The following is a 26,032-nucleotide window of genomic DNA, read 5'->3' on the forward strand; positions in this document are numbered from 1 at the left end:
CAGATTTCAAAGTAGGTTACTGCAACATGAACATATTATACTGTAACTCAGTTTCTGACAGGACATGGAAAGTTTGGATCATACTTCGAGAGGTTTAAAATCAATATTCAGAAGCCCTACAGCTGTACCTGTGAAATGCCACACACTGTTCCTCATCTTTTATTTGAGTGTCCAATTTTTGACAGGAGCAGAAATGAATTATTAATGCACTGAAACATGTGTAATATTGAATACCAAGCACCTCTCACTATGGTATTTCAGAGAAGATGCTGTTATAAAGTGTTTGTTAAATTTCTCCACCTCATTTATAAGTCATCTCCATTTTAAATGTAATTTTCATGTATTAACTTAGTCTCACTAACTATAGCCCTAATATACCACTGGTGAAATAGGGTTTCGTAACTAGATATTCAATAATAATAATAATAATAATAATAATAATAATAATAATAATAATAATAATAATAATAATAATAATAATAATAATAATAATAATAATCATAATCATCATCATCTCCACAACTTCATACACTACTACCTTCAAGTAAATGGCTCTCTCCTCACCCAGAGACCAAATACCGGAATGATTTAGATTTGGAGAGATTACCAGTTTTACAAATTTCCTGTACCCATACATAATCATAATTATTACAGGTAAAATTCATCCAATACTGGTCCATTTTAATTTGTTTTCATATTTTCATACTGGCATATAAAGGTTACATTACCAGGAGGAAGCAGGCAGATATAATCATAAAGAAATACTTTATCAGCGATTGAATTCATACATTAGAATACAAATTATGAAGAGAGAGAGATTCCAGATTAAAAGTTCACGAGCATAGGTCATACTTGTGAGCCTAGCCATACCAAGCTATGTTGAAAACAAAAAAACAACAAACAAAAAAGACCCTGAATATTAAATAAGGAAAATAAATGTTTAATTATAAGTGGAGAGGCCTAGTGCCTTCATTTTAATTTTTTCGTATGCATTCACAACCACATCAGGACGGCATGGCTGAATGTTGTGTGCATGTATTCTGCAGTGCAATGATAACCAGACAGCAATGCTTGCCGTGGATTAGTCCAAATTAACAAGATATCTTTTGTTATATCACTGCGTAAGTTGCAACGATGAGGAGAAAGTATGTACTTTAACGATGACAAGTCTTCTGACACTTGCTTGTGCAGATGGAATTGTTGTGAACTTATCTGTGTTGCTCAAATGTACCTCCAAATTCCTCCCATGATTGCCCTAGAAGTAAATTGGTCCATGTAAGGCTCGCATTATTATCATTACTATATTCTCTGCAACTATCCATCGTCGATACAACAGAGCACATGTTCACCTAAAGAACAGCACAGTAAGCCTGCGATGTGTAGAAATTCAGAAATTCACAACTTGCAAGCAGCTGTTTGTTATATATCTGGATGTGTTACCAGTATTAAACTGGTATATTGTTGATGTACATCTGTACATGCACATCCTATTACGACATAATAATAATAATAATAATAATAAGAAGAAGAAGAAGAAGAAGAAGAAGAAGAAGAAGAATATGCTGCACACCAAAGAACAAACATCAATGAAATGAGATTAATTACCATCTGTAAAAATTTCAGGTGAAGTTAATGTCAACTTTCTTCAAGAAATTGCCAAGGAAAGCTAAAACATGGATTTCTCCAAATCCATTACTAGGTGAATTTCAACTGGATCATGTAACTGTATCCAAAAGAAACATGAAAGAAATTATGAATCTCAAGGTAGTAAGAAGCAGAGAATTTGATTCTGATCACTACTAGTCTAAAATCAAACTAAAATTATTACCCAACAGAAACCACAGAAGAAGGGAAAGAGTAAACAAATATAACACAAACAGACTTCAAATTACACAAGAAATATTGGAAGCATTTCAGGAAGAAATAAAAGTATCACATCATGGGAAATGGCAAGATTTATCTAAAGAAATAACCAATGCAACCCAGAAAACATTTGGGCTAGTCAAACCTAAAAAGAAACCTTGGTGGAATCAAATATGTGAAGATGCATTACAAGACAGAATAAAACAATGGAAGAAGTTTAAATCCTCTGGAAAGACTGAGCACTATGACCAATTCAAACAGCAAAGGAAAGACACTGCTAGAATAATAAGGGGAGTTAAAAGAACTTTTGAAAAATCACAACTTATTGACTGCAAGACAGTTTTGTTAAAAATAACTCTCGAAACTTCTACCAGACTTTTAAAGGTCAGTTAAAGGGGTATCAAGCACCTAGCTTATGCTTCAAAGGAAAATGGTAGACTTGGCCTAAGCAATGCTGAGAATTGTGAAATACTTGCAAAGCACTTTGATCAACTTTTAAACTGCCCTGAACCCGACCATAAGTTGGAATTCTCTCAAACAACTGAAAATCTGGAAGAAGATATACCACCCACTGCTGAAGAAATTAAAGAACAATCTGAAAAATAATAAAGCTAGTGGAGAAGACTATAACAACTGAATTTTTCCAATGGTGTCAGTCAAAAATCATTGAAAAGCTGCAGTTAGTCTTTGAAGATATTTGGAGAACAGAGAGGATTCCAGAAGAATGGAAAGTGACTCTAATACACCCATTGCACAAAGGAGGGGACAAATAAAAGGTTGATAACTACAGAGGCATCTCTCTTCTGCAAATTTCATACAAGGTATTCTAAAAAATATTGCAATAGAGTAGAAACATCACTTGACAAGCAACTGGGTGAATATCAAGCTGGATTTCGAAAAGGTAGATCTTGTTCAGAACAAATATTTAACTTAAAATCCTTAATTCGCCATAGGATATTGAATTCAAAAGACATTGTTGTGATTTTTGTAGATTTCAAAAAGGCCTTTGACTCGGTTGATAGAGAAACCATAGATATTGGAGTGAGAACTAAATTGGCAAACCTAATACGTGAAACCCTTACTGACACAATTTCAATGGTGAAATTTATGGGTGAGATATTCAAACCAGTTCGGAATGGTGTCAAAAAGCCTTTGGATCCTCTCCTGAGGCAAGTTTGTCCACAGTTCTTGCAGCTGTCCCTCCAGATCTCGTAAGTTGGTACTGGGTTGGAGTCCCCTCCAATGTCATCCCACACGTGTTCAATGATGGAGAGGTCTGGGGATCTTGCTGGCTACGGGAGGACCTTAAGAGGCGGCCGGAGCTGGAACGGCCGGCCACCAACTCAGTAGTTGTTGTAACATGGGTCAAAAGTTTGTAAGAGTTTCTATAAGGAAACGGAACACGGTAAAATTATTTTGTTTTTATAGCGTACGGTAGTCTGTGATACACTTCTCATTAGTGTAAAAGCATTTTAAAAAGAAATGCAAGTATAGTTATAAAATGGTAGTTAAAATAACGAATCTCCATATGAAATTGAGCTGTGAACCGCGGTTTTCCTAAACTTGTTTTAAGTCAAGATGGTGTTCAAATTAGAAGCAAACTATACCGTAGGGAAGTTTATTTTTTTCTCTAAGCGGCTACTTTAACATACTTCAAAATTAGGGATTCTTTATATATTTAATCGTGATTTTAATAAAGCTCTGCTTATTGACTTCCGAGTGTCGGCTGAATTCTAGTGCTGGTAGTTCAGCCAGTTTCCGTCAGATGCCGCAGCGTCACAAAGCCTTGTCCTTGAAGAGGGATGATGACAGATTAGCTCTTACCCATGCAGGGAAGTGGTGAGTGAGATCTTCAGCTGCTATCAGTTGCTTCCTCACCCTTGCTTCATAACAAGCGGCAGTGGACACGCTGACAACGTTACTCGCTAGTTGTGGTATGACCTTTCAATAGCACATTATATTTTTTACCGAGTGCAATGAAATGGCAAAATGCTTGATTTGTAATAAGACATTAAACTTTATTAAAAATTTTAACACTGGGCGAGTTAGCCGTGTGGCTGTGAGCTTGCATCCGGGAGATAGTGGGTTCGAACGCCACTGTCGGCAGCCCTGAAGATGGTTTTACGTGGTTTCCCATTTTCACACCAGGTAAATGCTGTGGCTGTACCTTAATTAAGGCCGTGGCCGCTTCCTTCCAACTCCTAGGCCTTTCCTATCCCATCGTCGCCATAGGACCTATCTGTGTCGGTGCGACGTAAAACCACTAGCAAAAAATATTAACATTCATCGACATTATTCTTTAAAACACGCCGAAGAATATGACAAATATGTTGGTGAAGAACACCATGAAATTGCGAATGAACTTAAAACAGCTGCCTTATCTGAGGTAGATGTTACCTGACTTTAATGAATTGTCTTTGTTACATTAGTGACGCAATGCTGCTTACTATTCAAAATAAGACAATTAACTTATTTTTATTGGTAATTGTAGGTCGAAGGTGAATCGTCAGTTCGAATAAGCTACAACATATCTTACTAAAAGAATGGCTAAATGGCGTAACGTTACAGAAAGAGATGCAGTAATGGTTGAGAATCCGCATACTGAATAGTAGTTGCTAGTAGAATAAGAATAAATTGCTATAAATATACGTTGTTCCTTTTTCAGTTGTAGCCTGTTACAATATGGGCAGTGGCGGTTCTAGATACTTAAAAACCGAGCTTGATAGCTGCAGTCGCTTAAGTGCGGCCAGTATTCAGTATTCGGGAAATATTAGGTTCGAACCCCACTGTCGGCAGCCCTGAAGATAGTTTTCCGTGGTTTCCTATTTTCACACCAGGCAAATGCTGGGTCAGTACCTTAATTAAGGCCACGGCCGCTTCCTTCCCACTCTTAGCCCTTCCCTCTCCCATCGTCGCCATAAGACCTATCTGTGTCGGCGCGACGTAAAGCAACTAGCAAAAAATAAAATAAAATAAAATAAAATAAATGGGGGGGGGGGGGCTGTTTGGAATTGAAAGTCTTGGTAACGGAATTCAAAGGAAAAGTAACCATGTTTATGAAAATACAATGGGCAACATTAGCACAACCATTAACATGTTTATTTCAAATACGTTATATCTGTAAATTATCAATTTCTTTATTAATCAAGGAATTTTAAAATAATTAATTTACTAAAACTGAGCCCCCAGCCCCGCCAGGGCTAGAATCGCCACTGGATATGGGTTTAAATCTACGTTTGTTACTAGTGTGCACGGAAACTCACCGCTGCACTGCTTCCCTTGCTCTCGATACGAGGCTTGCAGGCGGACCTCCCCTGTTTCTGCATTACAATCCTCCTTGAGGCTCCGTGCATGTGTCACTGTTTGTAATACCCATTACAGCTGGGACAGATAGAACGCAACCGTTTCGGGAACACAACCGTTGTTGAACGAAACAATTACAAGAATATAACCGTTTCTCAGTTGCAGTGCGGTGGTGGTGATTATTGGTTTTTTTTTTTTGCTAGGGGCTTTACGTCGCGATTATTGTTTTAAGAGGAAGTACAACTAGGCAACCATCCGCTATATAACTATAATCAGATAGAAAAAATGTAAGGGATCCGACACTTCGAAAAATGAAGGTATCGGCCTAGGAAAGACAAGGGCCACGAAGGGCGTGAAAATGAAAGACTCCATAGGCCACCTTACGTAATACCATCGGGGTCGGAAAAGAACAAGAGTTGACTAAATGTGGTCGGATAGGATAGATGAGAGAAGAGAATATCGTCTATTGCAGCTGGTTATTCAATGAAAGATACAAGGCAAAAGATGACAAGGAAGAAGGCGCATTCCTTGGATTGATAATTTGAAAACTTGGTTCAACTGTTCCACTACTGAGCAACATCCAAAGCAAGAATCTCTATGATGGTAGCCGATCTTCTGAAAGGAGATGAACCGAGCTCGATAGCTGCAGTCGCTTAAGTGCGGCCAGTATCCAGTATTCGGGAGATAGTAGGTTCGAACCCCACTGTCGCCCCCTGTGGGTGGGGGTGGTAGAACAACACCCACGGTATCCCCTGCCTGTCGTAAGAGGCGACTAATAGGGGGCCCAGTGGCTCTGTACTTTGGAGCGTGGGCTGGAGACCACGGGGCCCTTAGCTGAGTCCTGGCATTGCTTCCACTTACTTGTGCCAAGCTCCTCACGTTCATCTATCCTATCCGACCTCCCTTGGTCTACTCTTGTTCTCTTCCGACCCCGACGCTATTAGGTATGCGAGGGCTAGGGAGTCCTTCATTTTCGCGCCCTTCGTGGCCCTTGTCTTCCTTTGACAGATATCTTCATTTTTCGAAGTGTCGGATCCCTTCAATTTTTTCTCTCTGATTAGTGTTAATAGAGGATGGTTGCCTAGTTGTACTTCCTCTTAAAACAATAATCACCACCACCCCACTGTCGGCAGCCCTGAAAATGGTTTTCCGTGGTTTCCCATTTCACACCAGGCAAATGCTGGGGCTGTACCTTAATTGAATCGATTATTTCAGAAACCAGTCAAGCGCCAAGTCTGTTATTTTTTGGGAAAATGAAAAACTGTCTAGCATCAGACAAAACGTTATGGTAGGGGTTTTAATATTTTAGCACGAAAGTATTATATCTCTTAATAATTTATATCTAAGGAAAAATATTTTGTGCTTATTAACTTTGCTATAAAAAACCGGTAAATATTTCCACTTAACTGGTTTCTGAAATAAACGAGTGTTGCAAACATATTTTTATGAGATAATTCTTTAGTTTTGAAGGGATTTTGTCATAAACCCCATATTTGTTTAAAAAAAATATATTTTAATAGGTTTAGACTGTATTGCTGATACAAAAGGATGAAATCAGCAATGCCTGCTCATCATGACAAGAGGTAATCAGTCCTCATAAAAAAACTCCACAGCACATTCTGTCTCTATATTAGGCCATTCTAAAATGCTGTCATAAAAGTGTTCATATTCCATGAGGTAAGGTTTTAAGGCATTTAATTCACGTATCGTCTTGATATTGATGGGCACCTAAAACAAACAGTAACAAAGAATAATGTAGGGCTCAGACCAGGTACTTCCTTGTCTGAGTAAGAAATATAACCTTCTCCTTTTACCCTTGCATTCCGAATAATATTACGCGTGTGAGTTTGTTTGTCTACCACTCCTCGTTTCCTTTTTAGATACAGGTTCGTCTTCTGAATTTTTTTTTCTTTGCTAGTGGCTTTACGTCGCACCGACACAGATAGGTCTTATGGGGACGACGGGATAGGAAAGGCCTAGGCCTTGGAAGGAAGCGTCCGTGGCCTTAATTAAGTTACAGCCCCAGCATTTGCCTGGTGTGAAAATGGGAAACCACGGAAGACCCTCTTCAGGGCTGCCGACAGTGGGATTCGAACCCGCTTCTGAATTTTCAGACATATCACTAAGAATATAAAAACACTGCACTAAACAAAAGAAACATTTTTTGAAACAGTTGTTCACAAAATTAGGAACATGTGATTCCAGAAACACATTGACAACAAAAACAGATGAACAGCTGGTTATTCTGGATTCAGAACAGCAGCGCCAACCGGAAAGGTACCAGCAGTTTACCGCAGAAACCAACCAAGCGGTGTCACTTAACTGGTTCCTGAACTAAATACGAAATTCAACGTAATGCCTGACCATTATAGGACGTTTCTTGAGTGGTTTCAGCACCAAAATGTGCGTATACCCTCTTAGTAACATATTCTGCCATTAACTTATATTTCCATTTTTTGGCACTTGACTGCTTTCTGAAATAATCGATTCTATTAAGGCCACGGCCGCTTCCTTCCCACTCCTAGCCCTTTCCTGTCCCATTATCGCCATAAGACCTATCTGTGTCGGTGCGACGTAAAGCAACTAGCAAAAAAAAAAACAAAAAAAAAAGACACTTGATGAAGAGGGATATATCAAAGTGAGGAGCCCGGCACAAGTAAGTGGAAATAAAGCTAGGACTCAGCTAAGGGCTCCGTGGTCGCCAACCCAGACTCCCAAGTTCAGAGCCCATGGGGCCCGCTTTTAGTCGCCTCTTACGACAGGCAGGTGATACTGTGGGTATTATTTTACTACCCCCACCTACAGAGGGAAGTTACAGTGCCCCTCAGCTGTGGCGTTCTTTACCAGCACCGTTTCATAGTTTCATAACGGGTAGGTATACAAAACCGTCGTTTACAATCCTTCTATTTCTTGGAAATGGGGTTTTCCAACGTAACTAGAATAACTCGCAGGTCAGATAGGTCATTCCGGTGAGCAGCGTTGCTATTGGCTAAAACGCCTGACGTCACCGAAAGCGAGAATGAAGTAGTATTCTTTTGAGCTTAGTAGTTACTCTAATTACACTCCACTCAAGTTATGAAATACAGAACTAATGGATATTGAGATGCTGTAACATTTATTATTTAAAACTTATACGAAAACATACGGCTTCAAATCCGTGTTTGTAAAGACAAGGAGACTCTCACAACGGCTCGAAGGTTGGAACGCAGGCCTTCTGCCCCTTGGCACGTTCGATCCTGGCTCAGTGCGGTGGTATTGGAAGGTCGACACGGTAAAGAACTCTTGCGGGACAACATTCCGCCACCTCTGCGTCTCCGAAAACAAGTTATTTTATCGAATTCAAATTTTAACACAATATGCAATGGGATGTTTTATACATTGTTTATATATTTCAGAACTGTTTTTTCCAAGGGAAAAAAAAACTGTTATAAATTTGTGGGGCTTTTTTTACTCAGGGTTGTTGGAAAATTCCGTTCTTGGTCGCGTTACAATCTTTATCGTATGTCCAAAGTATCACTGTGTGACTAAAAAATGCGTAAATGAATTCTTCTGTTATATCATTTTGTATTTTCATTGGATAGAATTATATTATGTATCACTTACTGGCCGGTACAGGGAAAGACGTGAGGCGGGGACGGGGTTGATGCACTACTTCATTTCAACATCGGAAACAGTGTCCGGCGTGCTGGCCGTTGGTCACAAGGGTCCCGGGTTCGATTCCCGGCAGGGTCGGGAATTTTAACCATAATTGGTCAGTTTCTCTGGCATGGGGGCTGGGTGTATGTGTGGTCTCCATCATCATTTCATCCTCATCACGACGCGCAGGTCATCGCCTACGGGAGTTAAATCAAAAGACCTGCATCTGGCGAGCCGAACTTGTCTTCAGACACTCCCGGCACTAAAAGCCATACGCCATTTTATTTATTTCTGTCGGAAACAGTACCTTATTTTGATTGCTTTGCTCAGCACTAACCGATGCTCAATAATTTCCTGGAACGTTTCGCATTCCGTACGAATGTCAACACCATCAGCTCCGTGCAAGTACTGTATCACAACTTCCTGGTGACAGACTATGTGACGCTGGAGGGTGAGAAGGGAATCGCTCGTTCGGCCTTGGCCTTTCTTACTGCCATCTATGCACCCGCGATGTAACTATCAGTGGAGTTAGTTGTCGACATCAACGAGACTAGTGGCGATGTTTTGAAATAAAAGATGGATCTTGAGCTGACTACGGCCGCCTCTTAACATGCTCTAGGCAGTCCATAGACACACGTGCTGTGTGTGGACATGCATTATCTTGTTGGAACACTGTCCCAGGGTGCTGTGCCATAAGGGGTAGGACGTGCGGATGGAATGTCTGTGACGCATCGCTGTGCCGTCAAAGTTTGCCAAAACACTATTAGAGGTGACATGAATGCATATCCTATGGCTTCCCACACCATGATACCAGAGATTATACCTGTGTGTCCTTCAACAATATGGGCAGGATCTGCCCTCTGCCCTCAACGCCGCCAAACTCACACACAATGGTCATCGGAGGTTATGGAGAAGCCATGACCATGCCCCCCAGGCAAGGCACCACTCCAAATGCAGGCATTGGCATTCTGGTATCAATGGAAACCAATGCATGGTGGGGTAGAACCCCAATCTGGCAGAAGTGAGTCATCGAGACACTGCGTGGAAACTCACTGGATGTTGTAGAGTCTCCAGTACACGTTCGCAGATGGCGGGTGCCAAAGTTATGGGATCCCGGAATGCTTTGTGCACCATATGACCGTCCCCCCTCAGGGGTGTTTCTTGCTCGACCTGAACCTGCACAATGCGACTGAGTGCCCTCATGTACCAATGAGTCCAACTTCGGGCCACTGTGACAACTGAATGGCCTACATCCCTGGCAATTACACGATACGACCAATCAGCCTCATGCAGTCCCACAATGCAGCCTCTGTCAAATGCTGTCAGTTGGTAGATAGGCTGTCTAACGCGTCTGCAAGGCATTGCGGGTGCTTCATACTGTACGTAGCCCTCTCTGCACATCTTGTTTAATGACTCTCAGCAGTTGAATGGTAACAACTTATCAACAACAAGATGGTTCCATCACAAATGCACTCTGGTGGGTGTTCTACACATTAAATAGCCTTGTAAATCTAATCATTTACTCACACATCAATGGTATGCATGTATACCGAAATGAGGTAATATTGGACCACTCCTTCTGGTTGCTTAACTTTTTTTTTTTCAGGCAGTGTATGCATAGTTCTAGGTAGTTTTACAGAGAATTGCAGGATTGGTAATCAGCTTTAGGCAAAGACATAGCTTGGCATTAATTGTATATTCTAACTTCAATAACACAAATTCCCCATACTCTAATTTCTTCTATTTTCAGGATCCATCCTATATATGGTCTGAAGAGTACCAAAAGGACCTCCTGTCAGAGCATTTCAAGGCCTTTGACAACCTACGAAAGAAAGGATTTTTCATAGGAGAACTGATATGGAATTTTGCTGACTTTAAAACTGCTGAAAGTAAGTATCTATTTTAATGTAAGCTCTACATTTCCTAGCTGGCAAACCACAGATGATGACTGACATGTTCAAGTATCTTGGCACTATCATTACCACCAATGTCATAATCACGACTATGTGAAGCATTGCATCAATGTTAACTGGATGTAATGCGTGGATAGGTCTCATGGAATAATGTAGATGAATGCCTGCGAACCTTAAAGGCAAAGTTTACATTATGGTTATCAGACCTGCCGGTATGTATCGCTCCAAATACTAGGCAAGGCAGAGCAGCACGATCATCAAACACACACTGTAGATGTGTGAATGCTGCGGTGCTCTGAGGGGATTACTCTGACTGACCAAGTGCGTAAAGAGTAGATGCGAGGATCCTTCAGTACCATAACTATCAATGAGAAACTGGAGGACGGGCACCTCTGCAGATATGGGCACGTCAAACAGTGTGATGATCATCTTGTACAGAAAGATCTTGTCATCACAGAACCAAGGAGAGACCTGGGACATGCCCAAGAGCAATGCGGTGGCTGAGACTGCCTTGAGGAGGAAAGACATCCCTGTTGCCCAGATATAGAAGCAGAGGGAACACTCTCTACGGGTTAAGAGCCGATCCTCATTGATACTTAGGAGTGCCCCCACTGCAGGCACATTATACAGCCAGTTTATTAGGTCATGTCATGTTCATCACACCTCCGCAAGAATAGAGACACAATTCAAAAATAGCACACCCAGTAAAACACAAGTCCAATGTTAAAAAAACACAGGAACTTATGACAGTGTTTTACTGGCTGTGCGAAATGAATGTTTTCGAGACAACAAAGTTTAAAACACCATACCAAATCAAGAATCATATTTTATCAGATTATTTCAACATGATGAAATTTAGCATATACTAAATCACATTTCCATAGAGTTCCAATGAAGTAAATCACAACTAAGTGCCTATATAATAGACTGATGGAGTTAAGTACGCTGAAGTGGTATAACAGCATTTGGGATTTTTTGCAAGAAGGAAAGGAGTTACACTTATGACAGTTTTCTACATTGAAAGAGTAATTATTTTTGCACATGCTGAATGTTATAACTAAAAAATGACATTTTTTGAGTTGTGTCACATTTCTTGCAGGAATGTGACCGTAGACTACATGCCAAAGATATGTTAAGAATGGAATAAAAATGGTCATTTGGACAGTGGTGGGAACCAAACTCAGAATCTGTGGATTTTGTATCAGTTTCTCTCCCATTTGAGCTACAGTGGCTGTGATCATTCTTGTTCTGTTGACAGGGAACTGAGATAAATGTCTGGCGCTGCTGTATAGCGCTCACTAGCTGGCCAATGTAGACCTTTCAAATTGAGAATTAAGCTTTTCACAAATGTGTGTGTGTGTGTGTGTGTGTGTGTGTGTGTGTACATGTACATGTACGTTTGCATGTGTGTTTTAATGTCCACTGTCCAATTTGTGATCTTCACTTATTTTTGTGTACCATCCTTGGTCAAGGAGTTAGTTACTCCTTGTCTCAGAGGCGAAGGTCATTACGCAAGTATGTGTGTTTCTGTATTCAGTGTGTTCAAAGGCAGAGGATGAAACCTGGTGTCTGTGCAGAGAACACAACACAATTTGCTTTACGTTGCACTGACACAGGTAGGTCTTATGGGGATGATGGAATAGGAAAGGGCTAGAAGTAGGAAGCATCCATGGCCTTGATTGAGGTACAGTCTCAGCATTTTCCAGGCGTAAAAATGGGAAACCACGGAAAACCATCTTCAGGGCTGCCAAAGGTGGGGTTCGAATTCACTATCTCCCGAATGCAAGCTGACAGCTACATCACCCAAACCGTGCAGCAATTCACTCGGTCGCTGCATAGCCTACTCCAAGAGTCTGTTCTAAGCTTAACATCGCTATCCGACGGACAAATTACTATCAGCAGCATCATATGCCCTCACTCAATATGAGCACTGAAGACAATGGAATTTTTTTTTTTTTGCTAGTTGTTTTACGTCGTACCAACACAGATAGGTCTTATGGCGATGATGGGACAGGAAAGGCCTAGAAATGGGAAGGAAGCGGCCATGGCCTTAAGTAAGGTACAGCCCCAGCATTTGCTTGGTGTGAAAATGGGAAACCATGACACTGGAATTAAACCCAGGTTTTTGGCATCCAATCTAGTATTTAGGAATTGTATACTACCACCTCTCCTATCCTGGCAGCCAACAATCTGATGATGAAATTTCTATCAACCAACAGGACTCACTCAAATTGGCTGAAAAAGGTGTCAGACCATAAAGACTGACTCCTTAATGATCATAATCACCAGACAGGCTTTTTCATGGTTACACTGTACTTGAACAAAACTTTCAGCTTGCTACAATTATTAGAATTTAAGACAGTTGAATCAGTTTCTGAACACAATTTTTCACCGTTTTTGTCATTATATATCATTATGCTTAGTACTAATTCATTGTAATATTACCATTATTGTAATAAATGGGTAGAAAATTCATTTTAGGTGCATAAAATTCTATTTCTAGTGCCTATTTGATTATTTTAAAACATTTAAGGTGCCTAAAAGTTGGTTTTTAGGCTTATAATTCTCAGGTCTAGTGATAAGTTGAGACCTGTACGGGTTGTCCAACAGAAACAAACACTGAGCTGGCAACACTGTAAATAACTGATGGGATAACCAAGAGGTGGCAGCTTGGTGTTTGTAGTAAAGTTAAGAACTTAGTGCGTTCATTCACTGCATCCACTAAGTAGAGGAAAAACCTGAAGCAACATTCGTGTTCAGTGATTACGTCCAAATTAACACAATGTGGCACGAGGTGAACTCATAACAGATCCCAGGGAATCACTGGAGAGGTGGAGGGAATATTTTGAACATCTTCTCAATGTAAAAGGAAATCATCATGGTGGTGTTGCAAACAGTCAAGCTCATGGGGAGGAGGATAATGATGTTGGTGAAATTATGCTTGAGGAAGTGGAAAGGATAGTAAATAAACTCCATTGTCATAAGGCAGCAGGAATAGATGAAATCAGACCTGAAATGGTGAAGTATAGTGGGAAGGCTGGGATGAAATGGCTTCATAGAGTAGTCAAATTAGCGTGGAGTGTTGGTAAGGTACCTTCAGATTGGACAAAAGCAGTAATTGCACCTATCTATAAGCAAGGGAACAGGAAGGATTGCAACAACTATCGAGGTATCTCATTGATTAGTATACCAGGCAAAGTATTCACAGGCATCTTGGAAGGGAGGGTGCGATCAGTCGTTGAGAGGAAGTTGGATGAAAACCAGTGTGGTTTCAGACCACAGAGAGGCTGTCAGGATCAGATTTTCAGTATGCGCCAGGTAATTGAAAAATGCTACGAGAGGAATAGGCAGTTGTGTTTATGTTTCGTAGATCTAGAGAAAGCATATGACAGGGTACCGAGGGAAAAGATTTTCGCTATACTGGGGGACTATGGAATTAAAGGTAGATTATTAAAATCAATCAAAGGCATTTATGTTGACAATTGGGCTTCAGTGAGAATTGATGGTAGAATGAGTTCTTGGTTCAGGGTACTTACAGGAGTTAGACAAGGCTGTAATCTTTCACCTTTGCTGTTCGTAGTTTACATGGATCATATGCTGAAAGGTATAAAATGGCAGGGAGGGATTCAGTTAGGTGGAAATGTAGTAAGCAGCCTGGCCTATGCTGACGACTTGGTCTTAATGGCAGACTGTGCCGAAAGCCTGCAGTCTAATATCTTGGAACTTGAAAATAGGTGCAATGAGTATGGTATGAAAATTAGCCTCTCGAAGACTAAATTGATGTCAGTAGGTAAGAAATCCAACAGAACTGAATGTCAGATTGGTGATACAAAGCTAGAACAGGTCGATAATTTCAAGTATTTAGGTTGTGTGTTTTCCCAGGATGGTAATATAGTAAGTGAGATTGAATCAAGGTGTAGTAAAGCTAATGCAGTGAGCTCGCAGTTGCGATCAGCAGTATTCTGTAAGAAGGAAGTCAGCTCCCAGACGAAACTATCTTTACATCGGTCTGTTTTCAGACCAACTTTGCTTTATGGGAGCGAAAGCTGGGTGGACTCAGGATATCTTATTCATAAGTTAGAAGTAACAGACATGAAAGTAGCAAGAATGATTGCTGGTACAAACAGGTGGGAACAATGGCAGGAGGGAACTCTGAATGAGGAGATAAAGGCTAATTTAGGAATGAACTCGATGGATGAAGCTGTACGCATAAACCGGCTTCGGTGGTGGGGTCATGTGAGGCGAATGGAGGAGGATAGGTTACCTAGGAGAATAATGGACTCTGTTATGGAGGGTAAGAGAAGTAGAGGGAGACCAAGACGACGATGGTTAGACTCTGTTTCTAACGATTTAAAGATAAGAGGTATAGAACTAAATGAGGCCACAACACTAGTTGCAAATCGAGGATTGTGGCGACGTTTAGTAAATTCTCAGAGGCTTGCAGACTGAACGCTGAAAGGCATAACAGTCTATAATGATAATGTATGTATGTATGGCACGATTCAATTCTCTGTGCAAAGAAGGTGCTTTGACCAGGAAAACTATCAGGAAGTGACCTTGTGTGTTACAATGGACAGACAATGCAGTTTTCACTGGTCTTACAGCCAAGAACTCTCTTTATATGACAGTTATGTTTTTTGGTCTGCTAAGAAAGCCCTAAAAATTTTGCATCAATCAATATGTTCCTGATTCTGTAGAAGAATGGTTCAACCAGCAACCAATGTCCTTGATTGTAGAGTGTATAGAAAAACTTGTTCTGTGCTGGAACAGGTGCCTGAACTGTGGGGGTGATTATCTGTAGACCTTCTCAAACTATCTTCAGTGTACTGGCTTTCTGAAATAGTGTATGCTGTGCAGTACATACAGTCTAAGTCCATATTTCAATTGAAAAATCTTCATGTAATATAGGCCACATCTGTTGCCTTTCAAAGCATCAGTCAATAGGCTAGTTTGATGCAGCTCTCCGTGCCACCCTGTCCTGTGCTAACCTTTACATTTCTACATAGCTACGTCCTACAACTACTCTAATCTGTTTTTCATATTCATACCTTGGTCTACCCCTGCCGTTCTTAACACCTACACTTCCCTCAAAAATCAACTGAAGATTTGTCCTACCGGTATCATTCTATCTCTTCTTCAGGTCAAATTTTCTTGAATCGTTCGGCTCCATGGTTAAATGGTTAGGGTGCTGGCCTTTGGTCACAGGGGTCCCTGGTTCAATTCCCGGCAGGATCAGGAATTTTAACCATAATTGGTTAATTTTGCTGGCACGGCGTCTAGGTGTATGTGTTGTATTTCATCATCATTTCATACTCATCATGAAGCGCAGGTCACCTACGGGAGTCAGATCAAAAGACCTGCATCTGGCAAGCCGAACTTGTCCTCGGACACTCCCGGCACTAAAATCCATACGCCATTTCATTTCATTTTTGTCAAATCATTCTCCTCTCACCAATTCGATTCAGTATCTCTTTCCTCGTGATTCGATATAACCTACCCATCTTACTTTCAACATCCTTCTGTAACACCACATTTCTAAAGCTTCTATTGTCTTTCTTTCTGAGCTACATTGAGTGTAAAAAGTATTCGTAAGACCCCGCATATTTTTGAAAATGAATTTTTCATATGTTTAGGTACGTTTATGTATTGAAAAAAATCATTAATGCAGTATTAAAATACCTTTATTCATTCCATAAACAATATGAAAAAACATTGTCATAAACTAGTAAAAAAATTACAGACAAATTTTCGTTTGAGGGCCCGCAAAAAGTATTTGTACGACCCCTGTTTTCATGAGTAAATCAGCCCTCCACTCCCTGCTAATGATGTTGTGCATGCTGCTGTGGCTCGGAAGTATCCCATTTATTCATTTCGACTTAGATGTTGACAGGACACCATTCGAGTGCATCCACATTTTGTCAGAATGGGACGAAAGAGTCCGGAAATTACTCCCAGCGAACAAAAAGTCATCATCCGTCTTCTTAACAAGACATGGTCGCTCAAAAGAATCGCAGAAGTAGTTGGGAGGCCTAAGTCAACCGTGCAGTTGATCATCGACCACATTTCCGAGGTAAAAAGCTACAATAACTAGCGTAGAACTGGACGTCCCCAGGCCCTGACCCAGGCAGACAGGCGTTTCACTGTCGCAGAAGCGAAGAAAATCCGCGATGCAGTGCCCTGAAAATTGCTGCTGCAAGGTGCTAGTGTGAGTGTGTCAACAGTGCACAACACCCTTCGTCAAACGGACTTCCATGGGCATTGGGGATGTAAGAAGTTCTACGTAGGTGGTTGGAAAAGTTCTCGGAATGTACTAGAATTAAGTATCTTACCTCGGTGGAACTGCTTTTATTTTTCAACATAGTCTCCCTATAGACCAGGGCCTCTCAGGGTGCATGCGCGTGGTGCATGCACTGTGCACGGTGCAAAAGACGACTTCGCTTGGTTGACCAGAGTGCAGACCCCCCACTCCTCTCTCCCTACACCTGTCTCCCCGTTCGGCCTGTCTCCGCGTTCCTCACCTTCACTGCTGTTTCTCCCCCACTGCGAAATGTTTACGTGTGGTGAGCGGAGACGCACAGTTGTATGGGACAAGGTTACCAGTGTTATTAAAAAAATTTAAAAAGTGAATTAGAAATACACATACATGTTTGAGAGGAATGTAAAGATAATTTTAAAAAAATGCAGAACCCGTAACCAAAATGAAAATGCTACAGTACTGGAACAAAACTCATTTGTGGATATAGAATGCTCTTCTTCAAGCTGTTTCAACTTCCTTAATTCTTTCTCTCTGACGTCTCTTATGATTTCACAATAATTTTCCGAATGTAGTCTCTTGTAGTGTCTTTCAATAGATGATTTTCTTACGCACGTAATTATCGTCCCACAGATTAAGCATTTGGCGTTATCGTCACGACAAACAAACAAAAAAAAAATACGAAAGTTCCCAGTTCGATTGAAATGGACTTTCGGAAGTCTTTGCTTTCTTCGAAACAGGTTGCTCCATTATTATGTTGTCGTCGTGCGCTTGTCTATTTCACTGATAAGCACGTCGTCTACCACCAAACGCTTCGTCGCTCTCAGCACACTACACCATCCGAGTCAAGCCGAGTTGAGGCGAAGCGTACCGATGCACAGTGCACAGAGCCTATGCACCTCGCTCTGCACGCGTGAGAGTTTGGGCGTTTGAGAGGCCCTGCTATAGACTAATGCATTTGGTCCAGTGATGTTCCAATGCCTTGATCCCATCTCGAAAATGAGATTCCTCCAGGCCTGCAAAATACCTCTCCAATTCAGATGTCAGTTCTTCCCTTGTAGAAAATCTCCGTCCACCGAGCAAAATTTTCAGCTTGGGGAATAGATGAAAGTCTGATGGTGCCAAATCAGGAGAATAAGGTGGATGTGGCAACAATTTGTACCCCAGTTCGTGAAGTTTTGCCATGGTAATAACACTTGTGTGCGGCGGAGCATTGTCCTGATGAAAGATGACCTTTTCCCTTGCCAAACCAGGCCTTGTTTCGCGTATCTTTTCCTGTAGTTGGACTAGGAGGTTTGCATAGTATTGCCCCATAATTGTTTGGCCAGTAGGAAGATAATCTATCAGCAGAATGCCTTTTGCATCCCAGAAAACTGAGGCCATGACCTTTCCGGCCGAACGCACTGCCTTTGTTTTCTTTGGTGGTGGTGAATCAGCATGTTTCCACTGCTTTGACTGTTGTTTTGTCTCTGGGATATAATAGTGGACCCAAGTTTCATCTGTAGTCATAAACCAGCGCAAAAAATCTTGTTGGTTGCACTGAAAACGGGCCAGACTTTGTTCGGACATTTCCAATCTGGTGCGTTTATTGTCCAATGTCAAGAGCCGCGGCACCCATCTTGCGGATAATTTTTTCATACCCAATTCTTTGATTAAAATATAATATACCCGTTCAGAAGACATCCCTACAGCTTCAGCAATCTCCCGCACTTTCAGTCGACTATCCTCCATGACCATTTTATGCACTTTTGCAATAAATTCTGGGGTCGTAACACTTTTTGGCCATCCACTACGCGGATCATCATCCAGCTCTCCCAACCAAATTTAAACTCGCTGGTCCACTTAGCAACAGTTGAAAATGAAGGAGCAGAGTCTCCCAGTGTGTTATGAAAGTCGGCATGAATTTCTTTTGCTTTTATACCTTTCTTTACAAAGTATTTAATCACTGCTCGAATCTCAGTTTTTTCCATTGTCACAAATTACTACACGGGAACAACAACAAAGAGTCGTCACTACCACACTCCTGCAGCTAGAGCACTGACGCGCCACGTGTTCACTCACAAAGGATGTGTGATTATTGCGCGGGAACCTCGTTGCTCTAGCACCAACATCTAGCGGTGATTCCGAGAACTTTTCAAACCGTCCTCGTATGTGAGTAAGGTTAATCGTCTGAAACAGGTACGCTTTGCCATGGAGCACCAAAACACAGGTCTGGTGGTTTTCAACAGGACTGTCTGGACTGATGACAGAAACTACAACATCTTTGGGTCAGATGACAGCCTCCAAGTGGGGCGGCAACCAAACACCAAGCTACAACAGTGGAACCTGATTCCTACTGTGAAACATGGGGGTGGTTCAGTGATGGTGTGGAGTTGTATGAGCGCTAAGGGAGTGGGAATATTCATTTCATTGAAGGGAAGATGGACCATAAAACGTACATTACTATTTTGAAGTAAAACTTACCTGCCAGTATTGATAAAATGGGACTGGGAAGTGTTTTTTTTTTCAACAGGACAATGATCCAAAACACAAAGCTAGAGATACCCACTTCTGGTTGTTGTACAACACTCCCAAATGCTTGGAAACCCTTCCCCAGTTCCCTGACCTAAGCCCAATTGAACATTTATGGCACTACCTTGGAACAGAAATTAGGTCTAGACGCATTTCCAACAAGAGAGATTTACAACATGCTTTCAAAAAGGAATGGGAGAAAATACCCCCTTCCTACTGTGCTAATTTAGTAAAATCAATGCCCAATCACATCCTAGCTGTCATAGCCACCAAGGGCAACCCTAAAAAATATTGATTTCCATGGACTGATGGAGAAATGTACAGAAGACAGGGGTAGTACGAATACTTTTTGTTGGTCAAAAGAGATATTATTTGTTTCTTACGTTTTTGGAAGTTTATCACAATGTTTTCTTTACATATTGTTTATGGAATGAATAAAGGTGTTTGAATAACACATGAATGATTTTTTTCAATCCATGCACCTACCTAAACCTATGAAAAATTCATTATTTGAAAAAAAAAAAAAAAAAAGCAAGGCCCATACGAATACTTTTTACACTCACTGTAGGGCTGGTTATCGTCAGTGTTTCACTTCAATACAATGCCATAGATGTTAATTCCCATAGGGAGCATGAAATATTTGTCCTGAATGACTAAATTTATAATACCAATATAATGGTCCGTTATTGGACATTATAAATTTTCCAGCTAACTCATTCTTGGTTGCCTGCGTTTCGCCCTCGTGTGCTAAGTGGGGCTCGTCAGTTGGTACTTAGCACACCTACCAAGACGCAAGGCTAGTGCATACCCAACTTAGCATATGAGGGCAAAACACAGGCAAACAAGAATGAGTTATCTGGAAAATTTATAATGGCCAATAACGGACAATTATATTTATATTATAAATTTACTCATTTGGGACAAATATTTCATGTTCCCTATGGGAGTCAACATCTATATCATCTGATGGCCAGGCAGGCATCAACTTTTGGAAGTGAGACATACTGTAGTCTCTCATAGTGCACTGGCACTGCTGGTGGCTTCAAGTAGCCTATGCAGTGGCCTCCACGGTATGCACTAGCCTTGCGTCTTGGTAGGTGTGCTAAGTACCAACTGATGAGCCCAACTTAGCACATGAGGGTGAAACACAGGCAACCAAGAATGAGTTAGCTGGAAAATTTATAATGTCCAATAACGGACCATTATATTGGTATTACTTCCATACAATGCCATGCTCCAGACAAAAGTCTTCAGAGCCTATCTCCAGTTAATGGTATATACTGGTATGTACACCAGTCAAGGAAACACAGCCAAACAACCACACACAAACAAGACTGTTGACCATGGTATCCCAAGCCCTTAGAAAAATAACAAATGATCTATTTCTTGCTATTATCTCTAAGAATGTTTTTCTCTTTTCTTTTGCAGCATACACAAGAGTTGGAGGAAATAAGAAAGGAATATTCACCCGAAATCGACAACCGAAGGAAGCAGCTTATCTTGTTCGGCAGCGGTACTTTGCCCTAGCTGCAGAACTGGATGGTGTAGAAGCACCGGACAATCTTTATAACTATGCTTCATCTCTCTCGAAGAAACATGATAAGACTGAATTATAAGGATTATAGGAAAAATTAGCTAAAGAACAGACTGAATACGTGCTGCACATACATGTAAATAGACAACAAAAATACATATATTTAAGTTACATTTTGACTGTGTGTTATTTACTACATTAAATCTTGGAAAGAGAAATTCCTTGTCCTTACTCCAATTTTAGTTTATTTAACTGAGAAACACTTTACCATGAGGGTGCAATGTGCTTCTACCATTCAACACAGTATCTTTATTATTTTCCTCCAGATCTACAGTAAATTACCCAATTGATCTGTTAAATGAGAAAAACAACAATGTCCAACCTATAAACCTATATTAACATAAAATAAATGACAGACACTGTCATATGGCCCATGATCCCCCCTTATTTGAGATTCGATGGCCATGGTAATACGGCAACAGGATAAATAACAAACAATAAAATAAGGTAAAATAAAGACATTGGCAGATGGCACATGAAGTTTAAAAAAACCTTCATATCTCTTCCGGCTGGACTCGCAACCTAGCACATTCCACACCGTACACTGTCCTCTCTGATGACCTACTCAGGATGCTAACCCAGCCTTAGCATTACATCATCTGTCGTGCTAGTGTGCCACATTCTCCTCATGTTGCATTTTCCAACATGGACTACTTCCTAGTTACTAAACTAAATTACCTAGCTACATCTCCAAAATAAACTCTTTTCGTTCCAACATATAATTCCTCATAGCAACCAACACTAAAAATTACCTTCACACTTTCCTTTCACGTCAATCAACCTCTTAATCATACTGCCTCCCTTCTCAAACATCCCACCACCTAATCACTCTTACCTTCATTTAAGTACAAACAACTTAAAATTACAAATCCAAACAAACTCCACGTAAAATTCACTCCTCATTTCAAATTCTCATCCATCTCATACTCTCCCTTGGCTTCACTTTTCACTATTCCTTACAAATACAAATACAAATAACCAATACCATCATCTTTTATATAACACTAAAACATAAAATCACACTTCACAACCACCCCTCCTTTCCACTTTCAATTATATTTACCAAACCAAACTTCACTACCTCCCTTTTCATCACTCTTTTTATTATTTACTCCTTCTTGACCACAGCTACTTCATTCTCATTTGAATTACCGGCTATCTTCACAATTAAATTATCATACCCATCTCTTAATCTTAGTCCATCTTAACAGCCTTCAATCAAAATTACCATAATCGCCTCTATCTTCACAATACCAGTATTTACACATTAACACCTTTACTTACTAATAAACCACACTCCACATTAATTATATCACCACGTACACTAGAACTCTCGTCTTTCATTATTTGCCACTAGTCTTTACAGACTCTCTTAATCTCTCTTTCTTAATTGTTATAATTTTTCCATTCACTATAATTTAAATTTACTTAACTATCTATAACTTAATCACTCTTATTTTGACTACAATCAACAAACACCAAATTATTATAATCACAACAACCACCACTCCACTCTCAATCAAATTCCACATTAAATTCACTACTGTATTCATTTCCTAATTATACGTTAACACCATTACCTAGCTTACTTACTATTACTACTTGATTTTTTACTTCTCGTTACTATACCTTCCTCACTTTTACCTTTCTTGCCCCATAGTTCCTTTAAACTCAAGCTTCTCCCTTTAATCATAGTTTTCACTATGCGTATGTCCACTTGCCATTTCTTGAGATTTTCTCACCGGCACTTCTTCGTAGTGATGTGCGCGAGTGACGCTTGGACTCGCGAGAATCGAGTCTGGCGAGTCCAAGCCTCGCCGAGTAAGGCCCCATTCACAATGCAAACGTAACCGTAAACTTAACGACGTAACGTAACCGTAAAATTAACGTAAAATTTGTGGTATTCACAATGGAGGAACGTAACATTAACGTAAAGAGTAAGATAAGATAAGATAACTCTTTATTGCCACCCTAGTTTGCACCATCGGTTACAGGCAATAAAGAACATAAAATACACATGAACCCAAAAAAAAAAAAAAAACAATATAAACTAACATACTATTATATATAATGTAAAGCTCTAACTATCTACACTAAAACTATTAACTATGAACCCAAAAAACCACACAAAATAATATAAACAAAACAAAACAATTTACTAACTACTCTACTTATTTAGTGGTGTCCATGCCGGCGGAATCCAGCCCAGCACTGCACCAACTTGTCTAAAACTATTGAGATGCCTCTGGTATGCGAGGACCACCTCCGCATGTTAGGGCATCCCCTACCTTAATTCTAATGTATTAACCCATATCTACTCTCTACAGCTAACTAAACATAAAGAAAAAGAAACTTTGGCTGCACGCGGCATTCCCTGTGAGGAGAGAGCCATCCCACCCAGACCGCTATCAGCCACTCCTCCCGGGTTAGATATTACCCCCACCTATAACTCGTACTTCTCTCCCCATTTTACGTGGCGAATCGTAGAGGCGTTTGCCGGTCCATCATACGATCCGTCACGCATTTATCTACTGCTCCGCCTATAATCGTGTCGTCTTACTTCATTCCTGCCACCATCCTGATTCACTTGTTATTCTGTGAGCGGACATGTTTCCTCTTTCACCTAGGGATGGGACTGTACCATCCCACCCGTCTGTCTCTTATACCCCTCCCCCTTCCATCCCCAATCTTCCCCTCTTACTCTTCCTTGTCTCTGTTCATCTCTCTTATAATACTTATTCGCTAACTTTTACAGATAATCATCCACTATACCGTATAGTTAATATTTATACACTATATACAAACGTACTTGTTGACAATTTCCAGTACCTTGTTCATCGCTTTTCTTTCTTATTCTTACGTCTCTTAGACTAAAGCTACTTCCTAATTGCATTTTTTTAAATAGTTGAACTTACATATTAAACCACCAAATTGCCACAAATCAGATCTGTCTTTTCCTTGTTTCCTCACATCACTTATCAATCCTTTCCATCTCTAAACAGTCCAACAGTTCCTCTTCCTCACGGCCACTCATTACTTATTAAAATTTTAAACCAGTGTTTAAAATTATCTACTATTATGTTATCCAAACACCTTTTCTTGTCCACTAACCCTATCGTTAATATTCAACCACTGTTTACAAATGTATTTGTTGACAATTCTCTGGCTCCTTATTCCTTACATTTCTTTCCTCTTCTTACGACTCTTAGACTAAAACTAAAAACTACTCTCTAATTTTTTTTTGAACTTACATCTTAAACCATCGAATTGCCAACAATCAAACCTGGCTTTCCCTTATTCCTTCTCTTTCTTCCGCTTATTTCCGTTTCTAAACAGTCCAACAGTTCCTCTTACTCACAGCCCTCGTTACTTTATTATCCCTTTTTTTTCTAACATTAACTACCACCTCCGTTCTCTCACATATGCAATCCTCTCCAAATATATACAAATCTTCTTTTCATCATACAATCAGATTGTACTCCGAACTCCTCTTATTGTCATAAATTTTTATATAACCTAGCAGTTTCGTCTACCTCCTTCCTCTCCTTCCTCTGTAACCCTCTTTTACCCCTTATTCTCTTAATTTCTTTATAAATCTCATTCTAACCATATTTAAATATTTAGAAATATTTGTTCTTCTTCCCCATTCTCTGGCCAGCCATACCGTCATCTTTTCAATTTTTTCTACTTTTTCTATCTCTTTTTTACTCAACGCTTTCTTTTTCAACTCTTCTAACTCCCTACATTCGATGAATATATGTAGGTCCGACCATCTTTCTCCACACAGAATACATCTACCCGCATTTTCTGTACCTATCCACCCTCTGTTTCTAGGAATTCCAAAAATCCACCAGTATAGACCTCTTTTGCCCTTCCGGTCCTCAACTTCGATTTTCGGGTTCATGATTTCTAACAATTTGTTTAATACTGATAGTGAGGCTCTTTCTCTACATTCCATTATTAAACTCTGTCTCTCTATATCGGCAACTCTCCTTATAACCCTTCTCCATACCCATTCTTTCTTCTCTCTCCACCTCTCATATCCTATATCTCCTAACCCCAGTTTTCGTAATTTATTTTTGCACTTATTTACCCAATACCTCTCGTTCTCCATATTTTTCTGGAACCTATATGTGTCTTGTACTAAATCCCCTCCCTTCCCTTCTTCCAATCTCATCCAATACTTCATCACCCTCTTGGCTATAGTAGTGTCTATCGATTCTTTACATACTAATCTAGCCCCCACATTTGCAGTACAGTTTGGGACTCCCATTATAATCTTACTAAATTTCGCCACCACCTGGTTTAGTTCTTTTCTATTTTCCTCTAATCCCCATATTTCTACCCCATATAACATTTTTCCTTTGACCATTGATTGGAACACCAATCTCTGTATTTTGTACTTTATATCCGGAAATTTATTGTCTAATATCCCCACTACTGCCAGTGCTCCCCTCCCTTTATATCTGGCTCTAGTGATCTGATTTTCCCACGTGCCGTTACTACTAATTATAACTCCTAAGTACTCCATTTTTTTCTGGTCTGATTTCTTGCTGCTCGACTGTCCAGAATTTCTTTTCTTTTTTGGCTTTCCTCTTCCTACATATCATTATCTGCGTCTTCCGTACATTTATCTTGAGTGCCCATCTTCTAGTATATTCCACTACCTCATTTAGCCCTTCTTGCAACCCCTTTGCTGTTAATGCCAAGATCAATAAATCGTGTGCAAATAGCAGCCCCGGTATCTCCCTCTTCCCAATCCAAGGGCATTGCCATCTCTCGCCTCCATGTCTATCCAATATATTATTTATAAACAGTAGAAATAATATCGGTGATAGCTTACAACCCTGCCTCACACCCCTTTTCGATTCCATACACTTACTCAACCCACCCCCTTTTAGTTTAATCATCACCAATACTTTCTCATATATTCCTTCTATTGCCAGCCTCATTTTTTCA

At 40.3% G+C, this 26,032-nt stretch overlaps 1 protein-coding gene across 2 annotated transcripts in view; it reads left to right on the plus strand.

Moving 5' to 3' along the window:
* LOC136878787 (beta-glucuronidase) overlaps positions 1-21,186 on the plus strand; it is a 268,892-nt gene extending 247,706 nt beyond the window's left edge. For both annotated transcript variants that reach the window (XM_067152257.2, XM_067152256.2), the window contains 2 exons: positions 10,553-10,691; positions 20,908-21,186. In XM_067152257.2, coding sequence (XP_067008358.2) covers positions 10,553-10,691; positions 20,908-21,095 — 327 coding nt within the window. In that variant the 3' untranslated portion in view covers positions 21,096-21,186. The remainder of the gene's footprint in view (positions 1-10,552; positions 10,692-20,907) is intronic.
* The last annotated feature ends 4,846 nt before the right edge of the window (positions 21,187-26,032 follow it).

The sequence above is a fragment of the Anabrus simplex genome, chromosome 8, assembly GCF_040414725.1.
Source record: "Anabrus simplex isolate iqAnaSimp1 chromosome 8, ASM4041472v1, whole genome shotgun sequence".
Lineage (NCBI taxonomy): Eukaryota > Metazoa > Arthropoda > Insecta > Orthoptera > Tettigoniidae > Anabrus > Anabrus simplex.